Genomic DNA, 18,965 nt, shown 5'->3' with positions numbered 1-18,965 from the left:
GAGTGGTGGGGGGTGGGAAGGAAGGGAGGGCTGGGTGATAGACATTGAGGAGGGTATGTGCTATGGTGAGCGCTGTGAATTGTGTAAGACTGTTGAATCACAGACCTGTACCTCTCAAACAAATAATATATTTTATGTTAAAAAAAAAAAAAAGATAGCAGGAAGGGAAAAATGAAGGGGGGGAAATCGGAGGGGGAGATCAACCATGAGAGACTATGGACTCTGAGAAACAAACTAAGGGTTCTAGAGGGGAGGTGGGTGGGGTGATGGGTTAGCCTGGTGATGGATATTAAAGAGGGCACATATTGCATGGAGCACTGGATGTTATATGGAAACCATGAATCATGGAACACTACATCAAAAACTAATGATGTAATGTATGGTGATTAACATAATAATAAAAAAAGAAGAAAAAAAAAGAATGAAATATTGCCATTTGTGACAACATGCATGGACCTTGAGGGAGTTATGCTAAGTGAAATAAGTTAGACAGTGAAAGGTAAATATCATATGATTTCACTTTTATGTGGAATCTAAAAAAAAAACCAAAAAACCCCAAATAAACAAGCTTATAGATACAGAGAAGTGATGGGTAGTTGCCAGAGGCAGTGCTAGGGGAGGATAGAGGGGTGGGCAAATGGAGTGAAGGGCATCAAAGGGAACAAACTTTCAGTTCAAAATTAAAAATTCACAGGGGTGTAATGGACAGCATGGCAACTACAGTTAATAATACTGTATTGCTTATATGAAAGTTGTTAAGCATATCTTAAAAGTTCTCATCCTAATAAAAAATTTTCTACAACTATGGGTGGTGATGGATGTTAACTCGACTTATTGTAGTGATCATTTTGCAATATATAGAAATAGTGAATCATTATGTTGTGCACATGAAACTAATACAGTGTTGTATGTCAATTATACCTCAATTTAAAAAGAAGGAAGAAAGGGAAAAGAAAAATAATGATTTGTAAAAAATAGAAAAAGAATGAAGTTGGACCCCTATATCAACATATACAATGGCATACCATTTGGCCATAAAGAAAAATAAAATACTGATACATGTTGCAATATAGATCAACCTTGATAATATTATGCTAAGTGAAAGAAACAGTTACAAAAGGCCACATAATGTATGATGCCATTTCCATGAAATATCCAGAATGGGCAAATTCATAGAGACAAAAGATAGGTTAGTGGTTGTCAGGGAATGAGAGAACTGGGGAGTAACTGTTAATGAGTACAGGGTTCCTTTTTTTTTCTAAATAAAGATTTTATTTATTTTTGGGTGAGAGAGAGCAAGTGTGCATGTGCATGAGTGGGGGAGGGGCAGAAGGAGAGGGAAGAGAGAATCCCAAGCAGACTCCCTGCTGAGTGCAGAGCCTGACTCTAGGTGGATCTAAGGACCCTAAGATCATGACCCAAGCCATAACCAAGAGTCTAACACTCAACTGACTGAGCCACCCAGGCACCCCCAGGGCTCCTTTTTTAAGGTGATAACAATGTTCTGAAATTAGACAGTGCTGATGGTATCAAAAGAAAATGTGGTATGAGAAGTAAGAGACAATACTTCTTTAATGATTTTTTTTAAAGAAATGAGAAACCATATTTAATATACAACTTTATGGAGGGCACCTCCCAGTTTTAGAAATTTAAAAACATACTTCCCAGTTCAAGGAATAGAATATTTAGGAGGAAGAATTACCTCATAAACTGGTAAAAGCCAAGGCATTTATGTTTCTCTTGTATTCTTTCATTGGTTGGTTCCTACATGCATTCAGCCTCACTGATTCCATAAGTATTTATTCAGCACCTGTCCATATATACCTGCCCTCATCTTATGGTGATAACATTTGAAAAAAATAGAACAAGGTAATCACTGAGGCTAAAAAGAAGGAAATCCATTTGTTGACTCTCTCACACTGCCCCATCACTGCCTTTTAACATAATTGTGGGCTACTTAAAGAAGGGTTTTTAAGGTATAATTAATCTATATTTTATGAGGCCAAGTTAAGAGATTGCTCACAGCACAACAAAGGCACTGAATTTGGTGGGAGGGGTTGGCAGACGATAAATGCTATGAAAAAATGAACACATCTGAAATGCTAATGATAAGCAACAATTCAAATGTTTGGCAGCAAATTAATACTCTGATCATAACTGGTATATAGCTTAGATACATATATCAGGGATAAATTACTGATCATCAGTACCATCCAGTGAGTGTTTAGTGCTTAGTACAGAATTTAATCTCCAGTAGAATATCTAACAGCATAATTTAGTTCTTGGAAAACACACACACACACCCTTTCATGATGCTCCTAAATTGAGATTTAACCTCTGAACTCTAAAGCAAGCTTTGTTCTGTAAAAGGATCACTATTATAGCTGTGAAGTAAAAAAACTAGATAGTGTGGTGCATAAAATACATTCAGCTAGGAGGTAAATGGCTTGTGTAGATTAGAGCCTACTCAGTGCAAGGTGCTGCCTGAGTGGACAATGGAATCTGGCCCTCGCTAGCACAGGGGATTTCTGCAGATAGAAATGTCATAACACGAAAGGTAACAATGCATGGGAGACCACGGTCAAACTGTTACAGCCACAGGTAGGTCAGACACTCTAAATGTGATAATTGCTAGTTTCTAGGGCTTTAGTGTACCAGACAAAGGGGTCAAATTCAGGGAAAATGACCTAGAAAAAAGAAGTCCAGAGAGAGAGATTTGGGGCCAACAAACTACCCTGAATCACTTCACATCACTGCCCTATGAAGAAAGGGCCAATCCTGCCTATTTTAGAGAAGGCCTAGAGAGGGCTATTTCAAGTGAGAGGTAGGAAGTGCTGAAGAAAAGAAAAGGTGACTTTTTGAATTTCTGTAGCTACCTTTTTCCATTATTTCATCAAATCATACTACGTAATGTTCAAAACTCTATTATGCTTACCAGAGGCAAAAGCATGGCAGGACACAAAACTTGCACAGATAATCCCAACTTTAATCAAGGCCATTCCTCTCAATACTTCGGTCCCTAATACAGTAAAGTTACAAAAACACCTGATTTCGGCCTGATTCCCTAGATGGTTGTATTTTTCCTTGAAGAAAGTGGTCAGCAAAGAATAGGAAAGGAACTGCACATATGCTGGTCTACTAGTTTCTTAGGGTGGCTGTAGACAAGTTACTACAAATTTGGTGGCTTAAAACGACACAAATTTATTCTCTCACATTCAGAAGGCTATAAGTCTAAAATCAAGGTATCAGCAAGGCTGCGCTCACTGTGAAGGCTCTAGGGGAGAATCCTTTCCTGCCTTTTCCAGCTTTTGAGAACTGTTGGCAATCCTTGGCATTCCTTGGCTACATCACTACAATCTCTCCCCCTATGGTCACATTGCTTTCTCCTCTTTGTGTCTTCTCCTCTAACTTTTATGAGGACCCTTGTCATCGGATTAAGGGTCCAACCGTATACTCCGGATGATCTCACCTTGAGATACTTAATTTACATTAAAAAAGACCCTTTTCCCAAATAAGGTCACATTTACAGGTTCTAGGTGGATGTTACCATTCAATCCACTACAGGTAGTCTATTAGATTTTGAATTCTGAACCATAACTGAGTATGTATCTGCTCTGTGACATCATAACCTCTCAAACAAAAACTCTTGAGAAAGAACGGATAGTGACATGATTAGAGTGATTCCCTGCAGTTGACATTTTCTGCCAGTCAGAAACTGCTCCCTCTTTCAACTAAATGGCGACACCTAAACTTTTGTTCACCAAAACTACAGTCAAACATAAAGCACAGTTAAGACCGTGGAAAGAGGTAAGACTGGATCCTTGTTCTTTTAAAATTAAACTGGAAAAACAGTCAAAATTATTTTAATATTTGTTGACTGAATTACAACAATGAAACAAAAAGAGATGATATTTTAGTAACTTGTTTTTTAGTTAAAACACAAAGTGTTTATTTTTAACTTTACTGACTTTTTTAAAGTACTGTCTGATTAAGCTTCTTTGGACACCCATCTGGTCTTGGTTGCCAATTTTCAGGTGAACTGTATTCTTAGAATGTTCTTGGTTTTTTAAAAATCTGCACACTTCATTCAGTCATAAACTTTTTGTCAGTCATGTAGAACCCAAATTGGACTGTGGGATGAGTGGAAGGAGAAATAACTAATAAAATAATAGTCACAATTAACTAGTATTTGTACAATAATAGGTTTCATAGAAGACACAGAAAAAATACAAGTGACGATTATGTTGTATACCTGTGAATTTCAATTATTAATTACACTACAACTCACAACTACCCACATCACTAAGAACCAATATATAACATGGCCATATCTGACTACTTCTTAAGGTTTACATTATAAGATCTTCTAGGGACATTGATTATCACCAGTAATGTATTTCTAGTACTATAGTAAGTGACAGAGAGTATCTACTAAAAGCATTATTTCAGGAACTTAGCCAGTTTCGGTTTAAATGCTTCTAACTATTCAAATGAGAAAAATGTACTCCTTTACTGAGAATCAAAGCCCTGCCTTGATAAATGTTTTCAGTTTTACTGTCCAAATATTTCTTAGTTGATTAAGTTTTAATTGATCTAAATATTCACAAATTATTTGTCCAAACAATCATCCATCAACATTTTATTGCTCAGAAACAAAAGTTTGCCTATTTAAGCATACTTCCTAATTAAAAATAAGTCAAGCCAGTCATTGGTTTGGCCATCTATCAACCCCCCAGCTATTGTTCTGGCTGACTGCACATTTCATTCTTTGGCTATGAAAGATACACTAATTATTGAATATTAAAAGCAATGAACATTTGAAATTTACTGTGAATAGAAGCAATAATCAAGGCTAAAAAAACCAGGTTGCCAAAAGCCCCAGTTTGAACATGGTACAACATTCTAAATTTAATACACTTTTCTGGTTTTTATTACCATCAGCACTGCAGTCATCAGAGGGTGTCCAAGTTAAGGAGAACTCAGACAAAGCTCACTGCGGCAGCAATAAGAAAGATCTATTTCAATGAGACCATCTAATCAGCTGCTGTTCATCAATGAAATATTTTCACCATAAAAAATGTTGGCTGCCACATAATTGCTAAAGTTAAATGAAATTAACCTTAGAATGGATTGGTTTATTGAGTTACTTTACCCTTATAGATACATTGCTTGAGGTCATAGGAAGGCCAAAACGGAGTGGCTTCTGCACCTAAGCAACCCCTTCACTTATCATCTCCATCCTTCTTCCTCTTTTATCATCTTTTCCCTCTTTTGTCTCCTTCTCCTTAATGCAAGCTCAGGAAGTAGATATGCAGGGTAGTGTATGAGTCTAGTTTCTTTTCCTGCCTCAGTCAAGGTACCAACAGAGATCAGCATAGGTAACACTCAACCGTTTCCTTCAAAGACCACCACCTCGCCCATGGCCAAGACAGCTCCAGTTTCCCCACAGCAGGCAGGCGGCTGGATTTTGTTACATGATTTAATTTTACTATGAGCAATTTGGAGATACTTATGTATGAATTATCGTCATCCATGACCTGAGATGATGAAGAGTGTTAAGTCTTTTGTTTTGAAGATCTGAACTGTTATAAAACAGCTGAACTTCCAGGATGAAGGCCCCAAACAATATTTATGAAGCAATCAAGTTTGATGGGCTAAAATCTGGAGTTATTGTATTATTCTCTTGGAAGCTCTTCATAATAATCTATATTTAAAGTGCATCTTTTTCACATGTAGGGGAGGAATGATATGGGAGTAAGAAAGCTTATAATAATATGTCATTTACTGCTTGGGGATATACAGCTTACCAACCCAGGGTTATTTACCATAAAATATCACTATTCAGAATGTTTTATAACCTACTTATAATAAATGGAAAATTTGCATATTAACTTTTAGAGCAGAAATATTGTTATTAATTATTCTCATTATGGAACATGAAACCAATTATATTAAAATTAGAGTCACAAATGTATGCATAATTGCAGTATACAACATTATGCTTTTAGATGTTAACAGTAAATCAACATCATGATGACACCAAGGAAGCTTATAACTAAAAAATTAAAAACAAAAAAATTAATGATGGAGATAATATATTAAAGGTTATAAAACACATTAAAAAATTCCAAGTTTGATGGAACACTACATCAGAAACTAATGATATAATGTATGGTGATTAACATAATAAAATTAAAAAACAAATTCCAAGTTTGTGTCTCTAAAGGAAGTATGTTATCATCCACCCAAATCTATGGTTTGAACATGAATTCCGCTAGGAAAGTTTAGTTTTAGGTGTCATGGGGGAACCATACACAGCAAATGCCATGTAATGGGTATCTGCTCAGGAATTAGGTGATCAGGTCCCTATGGGTTCCCTTCCTCCCACTGCATCCTCGGTGAAAGTTATCTCATTTCACTAATTCTCAGATTCTTCACCTATAAAATAAAAATACCCAGCCTCAGCTCCTAGTTCAGTGCACCCTTGCTCGCCTCTGCTTTAGACTCACCTTGATTTATAAGAAAACACCCCTTCATCTTTATCTATCACTTCGTAGCTTCAAGTCTATTTTTATACTTTGTATAAATTCATCTATAGGACAATCTTGGGTTATATTAAGAACTAAATGGAACAATGTTTCCAAAGTCCTTAGCAGTAATAAAATTATAATAAACATTATAATAATAGCCAACATTTATTAAACCCTTAATGTGTGCTAGACAATGATATAGGAATTTTAATAGGATTAATTCATTTGATCCTCACAACAAAGGAGGTATGGTTATTAACCCCATTTTATGGAGAAAGAAACTGAGGCAGAGAGAAGTATCTTGTCCAAGGTCACAGGATTATAGAAGGGGCTGAATTTCAAAGCAGCGAAATTTAACTCCAGAGCTTGTGATCTTATCCATTAGGCCTAAGCTCTTAATAAATGTTAGTTATAACCTGATGGTCACCAGAGGGGGAGATAGGCAAGGGCATGGGTGAAATAGGAATTCAGATTTAAAAAATTTCTCTCTCTCTCTATATGTACATATATAAAAATACATATATATGGTTTGTGCATTATATATTACTTTAGAAATATAAAAAATTAAACTTTACAATGTAAACTAAATGTCTAATTATATTTTCTAAAAGTTGAAAGAATGCAGAAAAATAAACAAATGTTGATTATTATTTTTATTTTACAAAGATGGGAAAGAGAAGGACAGGGAAGAGAAGAGAGAAAGAAAAGTAGAGAAACCGTTATTACATAGCTTTCTCAAGCAAGGAAATATTCTGGGACTTTGCATATGCTGCATAATTTAATCTTCATAACAACCCTAAGAGGTAACTATGGTTATCCTCACAATGTTGATGATAAGTCTGAATTTTAGAAACCTTATGGACACCTAAAGTGAAATGGAACCATGAACAGCATTCCATTCCATCTAAACTTAGGCAATATAGTATCTCAGCTTCTCAAACCCACATAATCAATTTTTTAAAAAAATAGTTATTTGACTATATTCTAAGTATCTAAGTGTGTATTGTAATTTACTTTGAAAAATATATGTCCATATATTTCTCAGACATATGCCCATATGTCTGAGAAAAAATTGTCCTGCTGAATTACCATGCACGATGATTCTCAAACAGATTTAACTTGGGATACTTGTCTGGGGAAGTGGGTGGCTGGGCTGATGAGGCTGTAGCAGTTCATTCTGCATAGACAAAGCATCTTGAAATATCCCCACCATTAAGCGGTGGAAATAATGAACGCAAAGTCTCTCCACTCCTGGACTTATCATCTGATTCAGCAGCCTATGTAAGAATTAAAGATCATTCAACCTGCTTTTCCCCTTGGATGGATGGGAGATTAAGGCAAGGCTGTTCCTAAAACATTTTACTGAAGCTAAGTATATACTAAGGCCAAGTTTTCAGGAGTTGGATGGCATGTTTGATGCATTCCCTACATGAATTATTTTTTATTAGGCTAAGGCTTCCTGCCCCAACATATACCCTTATCTGGAATAAGATGTCAACTGTCTTCCACATAACTTCAGGATGGAAATGCTTGCACCCTCTTCCAAAGCACTCCCAAAGGATCATCAGAAAGTATTTGAACTCAGTGGTTCAAATCATGACTTAAATATGGCCTGATGAATTTAACATCCACTCTTATTATTTATTCACTTATTTAACAACTATTATTGCAAGTTCACTAAGGGGTGGGTACTGGGTAGACTCTGGTTAAAAAAAAAAACAACAACAAAACTTTTTTTTAAAAGATCTTATTTATTTGAGAGCGAGATAGAGTGCAGGGGCACATGAGTGGGGGAAGGGACAGAGGAGGAGGGAGAGGGAGAGAGAGGATTCCAAGCAGACACCTGATGCGGGGCTTGACCCCACAATCCTGACATTATGACCTGGGCCAAAATCAAGAGTCTGACGCTTAACTGACTGAGCCACGCAAGTGCCCCAACCCTGGTAAATTAATCAATGAGGTTTTGTGGTCCTAGATATAACAGAAGGAGTAAACAGTAGAAGGGGTATGGGTAGTCTTGTGACAGCAAGAAAAATGAATGCTAATGGCTTAATATTGCAGGGGGACTGAAAAAACGTGATCCAAATTGCATTACAATAATGTATGCTCATGAAAATGTCCACATCTCATCAAGAGGGACTTAAATTATGCTATGGCTTTTTAATAAGAAAGGATTTCTATCCTAACGATATTGAATGAAAAAAATAGTGGGGAGGAGTAGGTTCTCAAAGGCATCATCCCCATTAATGAGATATTTTGCTTATGTGAATTAATTCATTCTTAAAAAATGCTAAATACAAGAGATTATCAAATTCTGTCTACAAAGCAGCATTAAAAGATTTAAAAATCATCCATAAACAATGTCTACCTTATAAGACTGCCCTATAGATAAATTTATATAAAGTATAAAAATGAGACTTGAAGGTATGACATGTTAGATAAAGATGAAGGGATGTTTTCTTATCAATCAAGGCGAGTCTAAAGCAGAGGCGAGCAAAGGTGCACTGAACTAGGAGCAGAGGTTGGTTTTCCTTGGCTGTCACTTATTCACTGTGTAAATAACCATGAGTAATTCAGTTACTCTAATTTTAATTTTCATTTTTAAGATGATACAGGCCAGGAATCTTTTAAGATCTGTTTCAGCCATAAAATCATATGATTAAAAATGAAGAAGTATTTTCACTTGCATATTATGGTGCAGTAAGTATGGTCAAAAGACAACATTTTTTCCCCTCACTGATTATGAAAATGTTTGGGGTGAAAGCAATTAGTCAGTAATATTCAGGAGATGACATTGTCATTGTTGACTTATATCACTGAAGAAAAGTATTTTATTCTAAACAATTAAAATTGGTTTTTGAATAAAGGCAACATCTTTTTAAAAAATTTGTTTAGGGCACCTGGGTGGCTCAGTCATTAAGCGTCTGCCTTCGGCTCAGGTCATGATCCCAGGGTCCCGGGATCGAGCCCCACATCGGGCTCCCTGCTCAGCGGGAAGCCTGCTTCTCCTTCTCCCACTTCCCCTGCTTGTGTTCCCTCTTTCACTGTCTCTCTCTCTGTCAAATAAATAAATAAAATCTTAAAAAAAATTTTATTTAAAAAGGATAGGAAAAAAAGTCTAGAAACTGCAGAGTGAAGACCAACAGGCTGGATTCTAGAAAATGACTAGAATATAAAGGTATGGGTTTATAAAAATACATCATTCCCAAAATAATTTTATTTCACTAAAGATGAAATGAATTAAAGAATTCATTTATTCATACATATAAAGTGTTCTAGACTTTGCAGATATAAGGATGGACAAAATAGTCTCAGTTCTCTTAGAACTTAGATTCTACCATAGCGATTAAATAATGAGAGAAAATAAATATATAAAATCATGCTAGGTTGTATTAAGTCCTAATGAATGAAAGAGAGGATGCTGTTATATACAAGTAGAGGGCTGGAAGAAGGTAAACAGAAGAGAAGAACAGAAATGATAGGAATTACTTCTTAGGTTAGACGGGGTGAAGTGAAAACCTTCTCTTAGGAGCTCATACCTAAATTGAGAAGGAAGGATCATGAAAAGTGAGTATGTGAAGGATCATGAGAAAAGCATGTAAAGCAGAGGGAATTAAAGTATCAAGGCTCTAGTGCAAAAGATAGATTCTCATTTTCAAGAAATTAAAATGAGACCATGGTAATGAATTTGAGATTTATTCTAAGTGCAGTAGAACGCATAAAACAGAAAGTGGAATGATCTCATTTACATGTTTAAAAGATTAATCTGCCTGCTTTATGATAAATGGTTAAAGAAGATGTAGAGAAGATGCATAGAAACCAGGTAGGAGGGGTGCTGAAGAAACAATACATCTTGATTTTACCAAGGCATTTGACAAAGATACTCACTACTTTAAGAGTACATAGGAGAAACTGGGGTTCAATTACAGTATATTTGGGAAAATTTGTGGCTAACTGAACAAGAATATGCAAAGAATATCGATTTAAAAGTTCAATCTCATCTTGTTTCAGTGGAAGTTCTGACTGGCATGCTGCCCTGTCCTGGTCAACCTGTTGTATCAATTATTTGAATGTACACATGCTTATCAAATTTTCTGCTGACATTAAAGTAGGAGGACAATCAATATGTCAGATTAAAAAAAAGATTTAAAACAATTTCAACTGTGAGGGAACAAAGGGTCATCAGTTAGAAGGTAAATTTAATAGGGGTAAATATGATATTCTCAATTTAGGTTAACAAGATAACATGGTTGGGTGGCTTGGGATTAATAGACATCCATAAAAATCAATCCTCAGATTTTACAGGACCATATGTTCAAAATAAGGTTACGATGTGAGACTGGGGCTTTAAAAAAAGATGAATATCAATGTCAGCTGCATTCATTGAAAAATAAGTTCACATTGTAAGCTACTACTGTTCCCACTGTCCTCTGCAAAGGTCAAGGCACATGCATAGAATTGGGTACATTTTGATATGGTCACAATTTAATAGATAAATTTACATAAATGGTGTGTCACGAAGAAGATAGTTGTAGATTAAATACTTGGAAAAGATGACTATTATAAATCAAGGGACATGATCATGTTTTCACATATTTGAAGCCTAACCAGAATCCTACAGTTAGAATGATGGAAATTTAGATATTTAGCCCAATTTTAAGAAAGAGATGTTGGGTCTGTTTTTGTACTTTTGAAAAACTAGAGCAGTCTACCATGGGTCAGGATGCTTTGTGATGAATAGGTGAGATCTCTGTTTTTAGAACTTCTTGAACAACTATCAGCCATGGATTCTTAAAGTGGCAGGATGCCTACATTACCCATTAAATGGGATAAGCAAAGTGAACTCCAAACACTGGTCCTCAGGCCAGCTCAGCCACAAAATGAACGACAGAGCTTTTCCGTAGGCTAAAATAATGTAATTAAATGACCACCCTCAAGAGGCGTCTGGGTGGCTCAGTCGTTAAGCGTCTGCCTTCGGCTCAGGTCATGATCTCAGGGTCCTAGGATCGAGCCCCACATCGGGTTCCCTGCTCAGCGGGAAGCCTGTATCTCCCTCTCCCACTCTCCCTGCTTGTGTTCCCTCTCTCACTGTGTCTCTCGCTGTTAAAAAATAAATAAAATCTTAAAAAAACAAAAACAAAAACAAAAACAAAAACAAAAAAATAAATGACCACCCTCAAATATGATATTCTGTCTTTTGGATAGTTTTGGTAGTAGAAATGCCTGGACTCTTACAAAAGGATAGTCTTAAGAGTTGGTAATTTGTTTTTTTTTCAATGTAATAAATTAGAAAGATAGGGTTAGTAATGCTATTATCAACCTTTATTTTTTGTTGTTACTATTGCTATCTTAAAAATTTTCTTATACTACGAAATCCAAAAATCAAAGAAGTAATCTCACTGAGTGCAGAGATCTCCCTACTCTGAGAATCAAAGATTCTATGATTATTTTTCAAAATGAATCCAACAAAATTTACTTGTCATTCCTAAAAAATAAGTATAGGTATTAGACTTGCATTAAACCAAGAGAAATAGTTCGGTTCTATAGCACTCAATTGGACATATTATCCTTCTATTATTCTGCACATCTAAGAATATTTGGCAGATTCTATCAGGAAATATCCACAAACAAAATAATCTTGGAATCCTATATATGCCTAATACTCAGAAACTTCATTTCTCAACTAGTAAAAATGCCACCTGATGGCAATAATAGATTAAGCACTGGATATTAGATATATTTGATGTTGAGTTCCCAGAGAGAATTTTGTTAATGAGAATATTCTACAGTGTTACTGCCAACAGACTTTGTAATTATGAAACCTTTGACATTAATGCACTGCTGTATGAGTTGGGATTTTACACAAGGAAATATATAATCATATGCAAATACATAAACCCTTAAAAATGTAGCTGAACATCAATTCTCAAAGGCATCTATACTCAAATGTGTACTCACTGCTCTTGCCTGTGGATTTCATTTTCAACTTGCTATTTCTAAATTCCACTTTCTTTGATTGCTCATGAACTTTTATTAGATGATGGTCTTAAGAGATGGCAATTTATTTTTTAAATGTTCTAAACTGGAAATACAAAAGGTATGTTGTAGAAGTTAACACTTTGTCTCTACTTTTTGTTGTTATTGTAGTGGTTTTAAAAATTTTCCTAATCTATAAAATAAGAAAAAAACTGGAGAATTATAGGATTAATAGACTACCGACCTTTTTTGCAACTCTGAGCTTTATGGTTAAATACTTCTCAAATTGACTATTACAGGCAGTTCAATTGCTTGCTTATACACACTCTATAATGTGTGTGTGTCTATGTGTATAATTTCTTGGTATGTAAATTTGTTTGTGTATAAATTTGAGTGTGTGAATTTATATATGTATAGAGAGTCCCATAACAAACTATCATATAATCAAACTGTCTTCAACTTTATAAAAGCAGAATACATCTTTCCACTTAGATTTACAATTTATCCTGTAAGCAAGATATTACCCAAATATGAAAAAAAGGTAAAGATCATATAACAAATTAAAATCTATTTAGTTTTTAAAAATAAACTGTTTGCAGGAGGGGAAGAATGAAGGGGGGAGTCAGAGGGGGAGACGAACCATGAGAGACTATGGACTCTGAGAAACAAACTGAGGGTTCTAGAGGGGAAGGGGGTGGGGGGATGGGTTAGCCTGGTGATGGGTATTAAAGAGGGCACGTACTGCATGGAGCACTGGGTGTTATACGCAAACAATGAATCATGGAACACTACATCAAAAACTAATGATGTAATGTATGGTGATTAACATAACATAATAATTTTAAAAATAAATAAATAAATATGCAAAAAAAAAAAGAAACTGTTTTAAAGGCTTAATGGCACAAAAACTCGAAGTAACATTTGCAGCATGATGTAATTGCTACTTACAGGCAAACTGAAGCTTTGCTTCTCTGCTAACAATTGTTCCAAATGAGTTTGTTGCTATGCACTGGTACGTTCCAGCATCTTGGGTTTTATTGGGGTTATTGATCAACAAGCTGCCTTCAACAACACGGTAGCGGAAATCCACACCAATGTCAATATCTGTTCCATTTAATTTCCACCTATAGTATAGAAATGCCAGTAGATAAAGCCTTGTAATATTAATCAATATTTCTGAATCATCTAAATTATATAAAAACTATAAATAGCAGGAAATACCATCTGTGACTTTTTTAACCGTGGCAAAAAAAAAAAAAAAGAAGAAATGCTCTACCCAGCAATGGTGACAACTTAAGTGCTATGGAAAGAGCATGTCTTTTACAGTAAACAATGATATTAAAATTTTAACACCTCCTTTTCTGGTTAATCTGATACTACACACGCTTCACTTTTTTTTTTTTTTTTTAATCCCCATAGCATCTTGTACAACTTTCTTCAAAGAGGGCTCCTCAGCAAAAGTCCTTTTTCTAGTTTGAAGCTAATCTTTTTTTTTTCCCCTCCTAGTTTATAGTTATTCTTTAAATGGGTATATACATATGACAGAATACACCACTTTCAGGTAGATTGCTGAGTATTTGATGGAATTGCAGCAGAGTTGCTTTGATTTGGTCCTTAGTATGACTGAAATGGCTGACTGCAAAGCAGAGGAACTCTATTGATCTAAAGCTGTCTTAGGGACCAAACTAGTCTTAACCATGGATCACTTTGAAGATCTTAGCCAATGGCACTGAAACATCAATCAACCATCCAGTAAACTGCAGATCAGGCCATTAGGTAACAGAGGCAAAGAGTTCTGTTTGTTTACTTGAATCATCTATTGTATCTGACTCTAGTGTTTGGCCCTATAAATAAATTTTACTGGGACTCACACATTTAAACAGTAAAGCTTTACTAACAAGATCTACTTCTTTTTCTTTTTTCTTTTTTTTTCTCTTTTTTTGCAGCCAATAACATTCCAAAAAGAGCTTATTTTAACCAAATTGTCTTCCTTTGAATACTTAGGAACTCTTGAGCTAATACAATTCAATGGCTATGTGTCTTATTTTTTCTCCCCTTCCCTCCCGAATTCTACACAAATATCATAGTTGAAACTTCTGAAATATCAACAGTCTCACAGTAGCATTCATCACATTGGGAGACCAAAAAATAAGGAAACACTGAAGCACAAAGGAAATTGATAAGAAACAATAACAGGACTGAGAATGAGAGACTTTCATTTTTATCTCCTTCAATCAGTAAAAAACAAAAGCCATTTAAAATGTATTTGTGTACATACACGCGCATTGTGCATCCTCTCATAAATTCTGGAGTACTACGGCTGGTATGTACAGTGTAAAAGGATTTAAATGAAAAAATGCAATACAGTTTGTTTCAAGATTTTGGATATTTGGTATCCACAAAAGCAGAAGTTTAAGGATGATCCTTTTCTTTCTGTCAAGATCTCTCTCACACTTCAAGGTCAATTTTAAGTCACACTTCTTCCAATGAAGTATTTTTCAATATTCCTAGTCAAAAAAAATTTTTTTTTAAAGATTTTATTTATTTATTTGACAGAGACACAGCGAGAGAGGGAACACAAGCAGGGGGAGTGGGAGAGGGAGAAGCAGGTTTCCTGCTGAGCAGGGAGCCCAATGCGGGGCTTGATCACAGGACTCTGGGATCATGACCTGAGCCAAAGGCAGACGCTTAATGACTGAGCCACCCAGGCACCGCATTCCTAGTCAAAATTAATCGAAGTTTTCCACAGTCTCCTATAGGATTCTCTCTGCTCTATTATGTAGGAATTCTGCCTTCACTGTAGATAATTTGCCTAGATCACTTTTGTATTGTCCCTACAGCAGTCTAGACCTTGACACTTTCTTGCGCTCAATAAATGCCTGTGGAACCTGACTAAATATTCTACTTCTCTGCTGTATATTTTAGCTTTGAGCATAAACAGTTTATGAAGCATTCTAGCCCACTACAGCATGGTGGTGTATGTTTGTTCACATCTATGTCTTTGAAATGTAAAAATATAGAGACATGAGGGGCAGGAAAGGTAGGTCAAAATCACAAAATGGGACATAGCTCTTTATGTGTTCATTTATAAGAAGATGGGTATTAGAAACGGACATTGTTTTTAAGCTTGACAGTAATTCTGTGTTCTGACACAGACATGAAAGTAATAAGTAATAAAAGGAGAAAGCCAGGTTCTATTTTAGCAGGTCTATATGAACATGAATCTCTAGAAATGACTGCCTGCCCTGGACATTTTTTTTTTTTTTTTTGAGTGAGCTGATCACGTCTTGGCTTTAACTCTCACTTCAAATGATAGTGGAGCAATTTAATATGACAAATCTAAGAACTCAAAGAGGAAATTGCAATATAATGTGAGCTGCAAGCAGAATGTGGAATTTAGAAATGGACCATGTGAGCCTTTTTAGAAAAGTGGTTGTGGGGATAATGAGAACACCTCTGTAGGTTTGTCTACACTAGTCATCTCAACGTAAATGCTCTGCAGAAAGTCCCTTAATCTATTTTATTGCCTGCTTTTACATACAAATAGCAAAGGAAAAGGGATTTTTTAGAAAATAAAGTGCTTGCTGTGAAATGCAGTTGAGACTAGATTACAAAGCACTATACCCAGTTTTATTGCAATGCAGTCAGTGTTCATTCCCACTGAATGTGGATTGCACTGAATTCCTTATCCTATCCCATACTGGAACACTCTTGAAAAATCACAGTTTATTTTCAATGTTTGAATCATCTTTTAACTACTGGTAATAGAGACAATGCCCATGTGGAGCAAAGAGAGATTTTCCCTGGGGTCAGGACAAATTAGTTAGTCTCATAAACTGATTTCTGAATCACTTGGGGAACCATAACTCAACTCTTTCCAGAGAGTCAGGTTGTGCCCAACTAAATACTGACACTATGAAGTTCTGGGAGGTACAATTTTCCAGACTTTGCTGGGAAGCTATCTATAGAATTTGTTGTAATAAACCCCTCTTTCTTTGTTCACAGTCTCAACTTTGGAATGGAAGAATGGGCAAGACCTTTGTGACTTGGAATTTGTTGTTTATAAACTAAGTTGAACACAAACCTCACAGCAAAAGTACTCCAGCCAAGTACTTGAACGTCCATTCTGTCTGGAAAGGGAAGCTGAGTGCAATAAGTAATGTCACAAGTCTTTAAGAAACTCTAATACAAGGAAAGTTGGCAAAAGTCAACACTTTTTAAATTTTTCTGGGTCTAGGTCAATCCTTTCAAAGTTGAGGGGCAGGAAACAATGAAAAGAGAAGGCTCAGTTGAGGGAATAAACACAAAGAAGAGAGGTCAGTTGTGGTGTTTGAGGAAAAACCTAATGCTGAAAATCCCCATGGAGAGTTCACCTTGAATTTCTCCTACTTGTTTGTCCTCCTCAAAGTCAGCCTGAGCACTGAAAAAGTGTAGCCAGACAGATGTTTGAAAATACCTATCTCTCCATTCTATCCCTTACTCTTTCCTTCAACAAGAGGGTGTTTTTAGCTCCTAGGTAGCAACTGGCTATTATGTTACAGAGAAACTGCCAAAGGTATAAAGGAAAACACAGTACCCTGCAACCAACTGCTGGTGCATTTGATTAAAAGTTTTCTTCTCAGCTTTTCCAGGCAATCTTTAAAAACATAATAGGTTTCTGTTCCACTGCTTATTTTAAATAACAAAGCAGGCCCCTGTATCTTGAAACACAATGTTATAAAAGCAATGCTAATTAAAGGTCACAGTTTGGGGGGGGGAGGGGCGGGGAAAACGAAGCAGCAACTTGCCAAATTCTGCCGCAGAATTTGTTTTCATTTATGGCTAACATCTGAACTTACACTTGGCTCTGTACTAAAAAATAGGCCCATTTAACTCATCATTTATGTATGTAGGAACCTTTGCCTCTTGCATTTATCTTTTACTATATAACACATCTTAAAATATCTGATTTAACCTTGAATTCAACATATTCTAGGGAGAATAAGTGCACATTCTGGTTTGTCCAGGACAGTGGTAGTTTTACACCTGCTCTCCTAGAATAATTATTAACAGTGGCCTTTTACTCTCAGAACTGTCCTGGTTTGAATGATAAATTATATATCCATTACAGAGGGTTTTCCTTTCTTTCCTTTCCTTCCTTTCTTTCTTTTTCTTCCTTCCTTCCCTCCTTCCTTCCTTTCTTTTCTTTTTCTTTCTTTCTTTCTTTTTCTTCCTTCCTTCCTTTCCTTTTTTTCTTTCTTTTTCTTCCTTCCTTTCTTTTTCTTTCTTTCTTTCTTTCTTTCTTTCTTCCTTCCTTTCTTTCTTTCTCTTTCTTTCTTTCTTTTTCTTCCTTCCTTCCTTTTCTTTCTTTTTCTTTCTTTCTTTCTTTCTTTCTCTTTCTTTCTTTTTCTTTCTTTCTTTCTTTCTTTTTCTTCCTTCCTTCCTTCCTTCCTTCCTTCCTTCCTTCCTTCCTTTCTCTCTCTCTCTCTCTTTCTTTCTTCCTTTCTTTTCAGTAATGCACTTCCTTTGGAAAATATCCATATAGCAAAACGTCATTTGCCCTCCGGATTCAGTTAAGTATCTCCTTTTCTATGAAACTTTCCCTGTTATTGTCCCCTTGCATCCTGAAGTAGACTTTCCTCCAGGATGCCCTAGAACTTGGACATCCTGTCCAGCACTGATAGCACAATTCTTACAGAAGAGCACTGCAGCCACCTTCCCCACTTCTCAGCAGTGCTCCAAAGCACACTACTTGAACATGCAGTTTATTAATCTTTGAGTACCTAAAACCTAGGGTGGTGTCTGGTAATAGAGTGGTTTAATACAGTGGCTTAATATAGTGCTTCAAATACCTTTCGTGGACCACATGTTTTTCAGAATCCTAATCCATACCCCAACTCAAAGGAGAGCTGCTATGGTGGACTCTTGGGTAGAAACTCTACAATTACTCACTGTGGGTAATTGCTGAGCCAGTTCCATGCACCTAGAATTCATAGTTTGAAAAACACTGGGTGGTGTAATGAATGACGATATAGTGGTGAATGAATGAATGGGCACAAAAGTTAAATTCTAAAATAATTTCTACTACACTAATACTACCATCCTTTAACTTGTATCAGATGTCCTTTGCCTTCTGCCAATTTACAAACTAAATATCTCAGGTCATATCCCACTTCTGTGGATCCTTAATGATCCAATCTCTTCCTCCCCTAAGCTATGACATATGTTATCTATTATTTTGGTTTTTACACCCTATTATATATTATTAGCTTAAAGTCTTATCATTAAATGTGAATAGAGGCAAAATCATATTTATAAGATATATGGAGTCACGTCTCTGTGTGGCCCAACAAACATTCACCAGACATTTACTTTTTTATCTTTCTGTGAATTTCACACTTTCCCTTTGAAGTCCCAAGACCCCTACCCCGCCCTTCTCCTTAGTTCAGAATGACATATATACCATATTTTTGCCTGTCT

At 35.9% G+C, this 18,965-nt stretch overlaps 1 protein-coding gene across 1 annotated transcript in view; it reads right to left on the bottom strand.

Annotated features, from left to right (window-relative positions):
* The window catches only part of LOC102734275 (contactin-4), an 805,863-nt gene that overhangs the window by 251,934 nt on the left and 534,964 nt on the right, over positions 1 to 18,965 (bottom strand). The window contains exon 5 of the mRNA XM_081805865.1: positions 13,455 to 13,630. Coding sequence (XP_081661991.1) covers positions 13,455 to 13,630 — 176 coding nt within the window. The remainder of the gene's footprint in view (positions 1 to 13,454; positions 13,631 to 18,965) is intronic.

The sequence above is a fragment of the Leptonychotes weddellii genome, chromosome 1, assembly GCF_054177405.1.
Source record: "Leptonychotes weddellii isolate Sample4059 chromosome 1, ASM5417740v2, whole genome shotgun sequence".
NCBI classification, from domain to species: Eukaryota; Metazoa; Chordata; class Mammalia; order Carnivora; family Phocidae; genus Leptonychotes; species Leptonychotes weddellii.
This window is presented reverse-complemented; position numbering and strand designations above follow the sequence as displayed.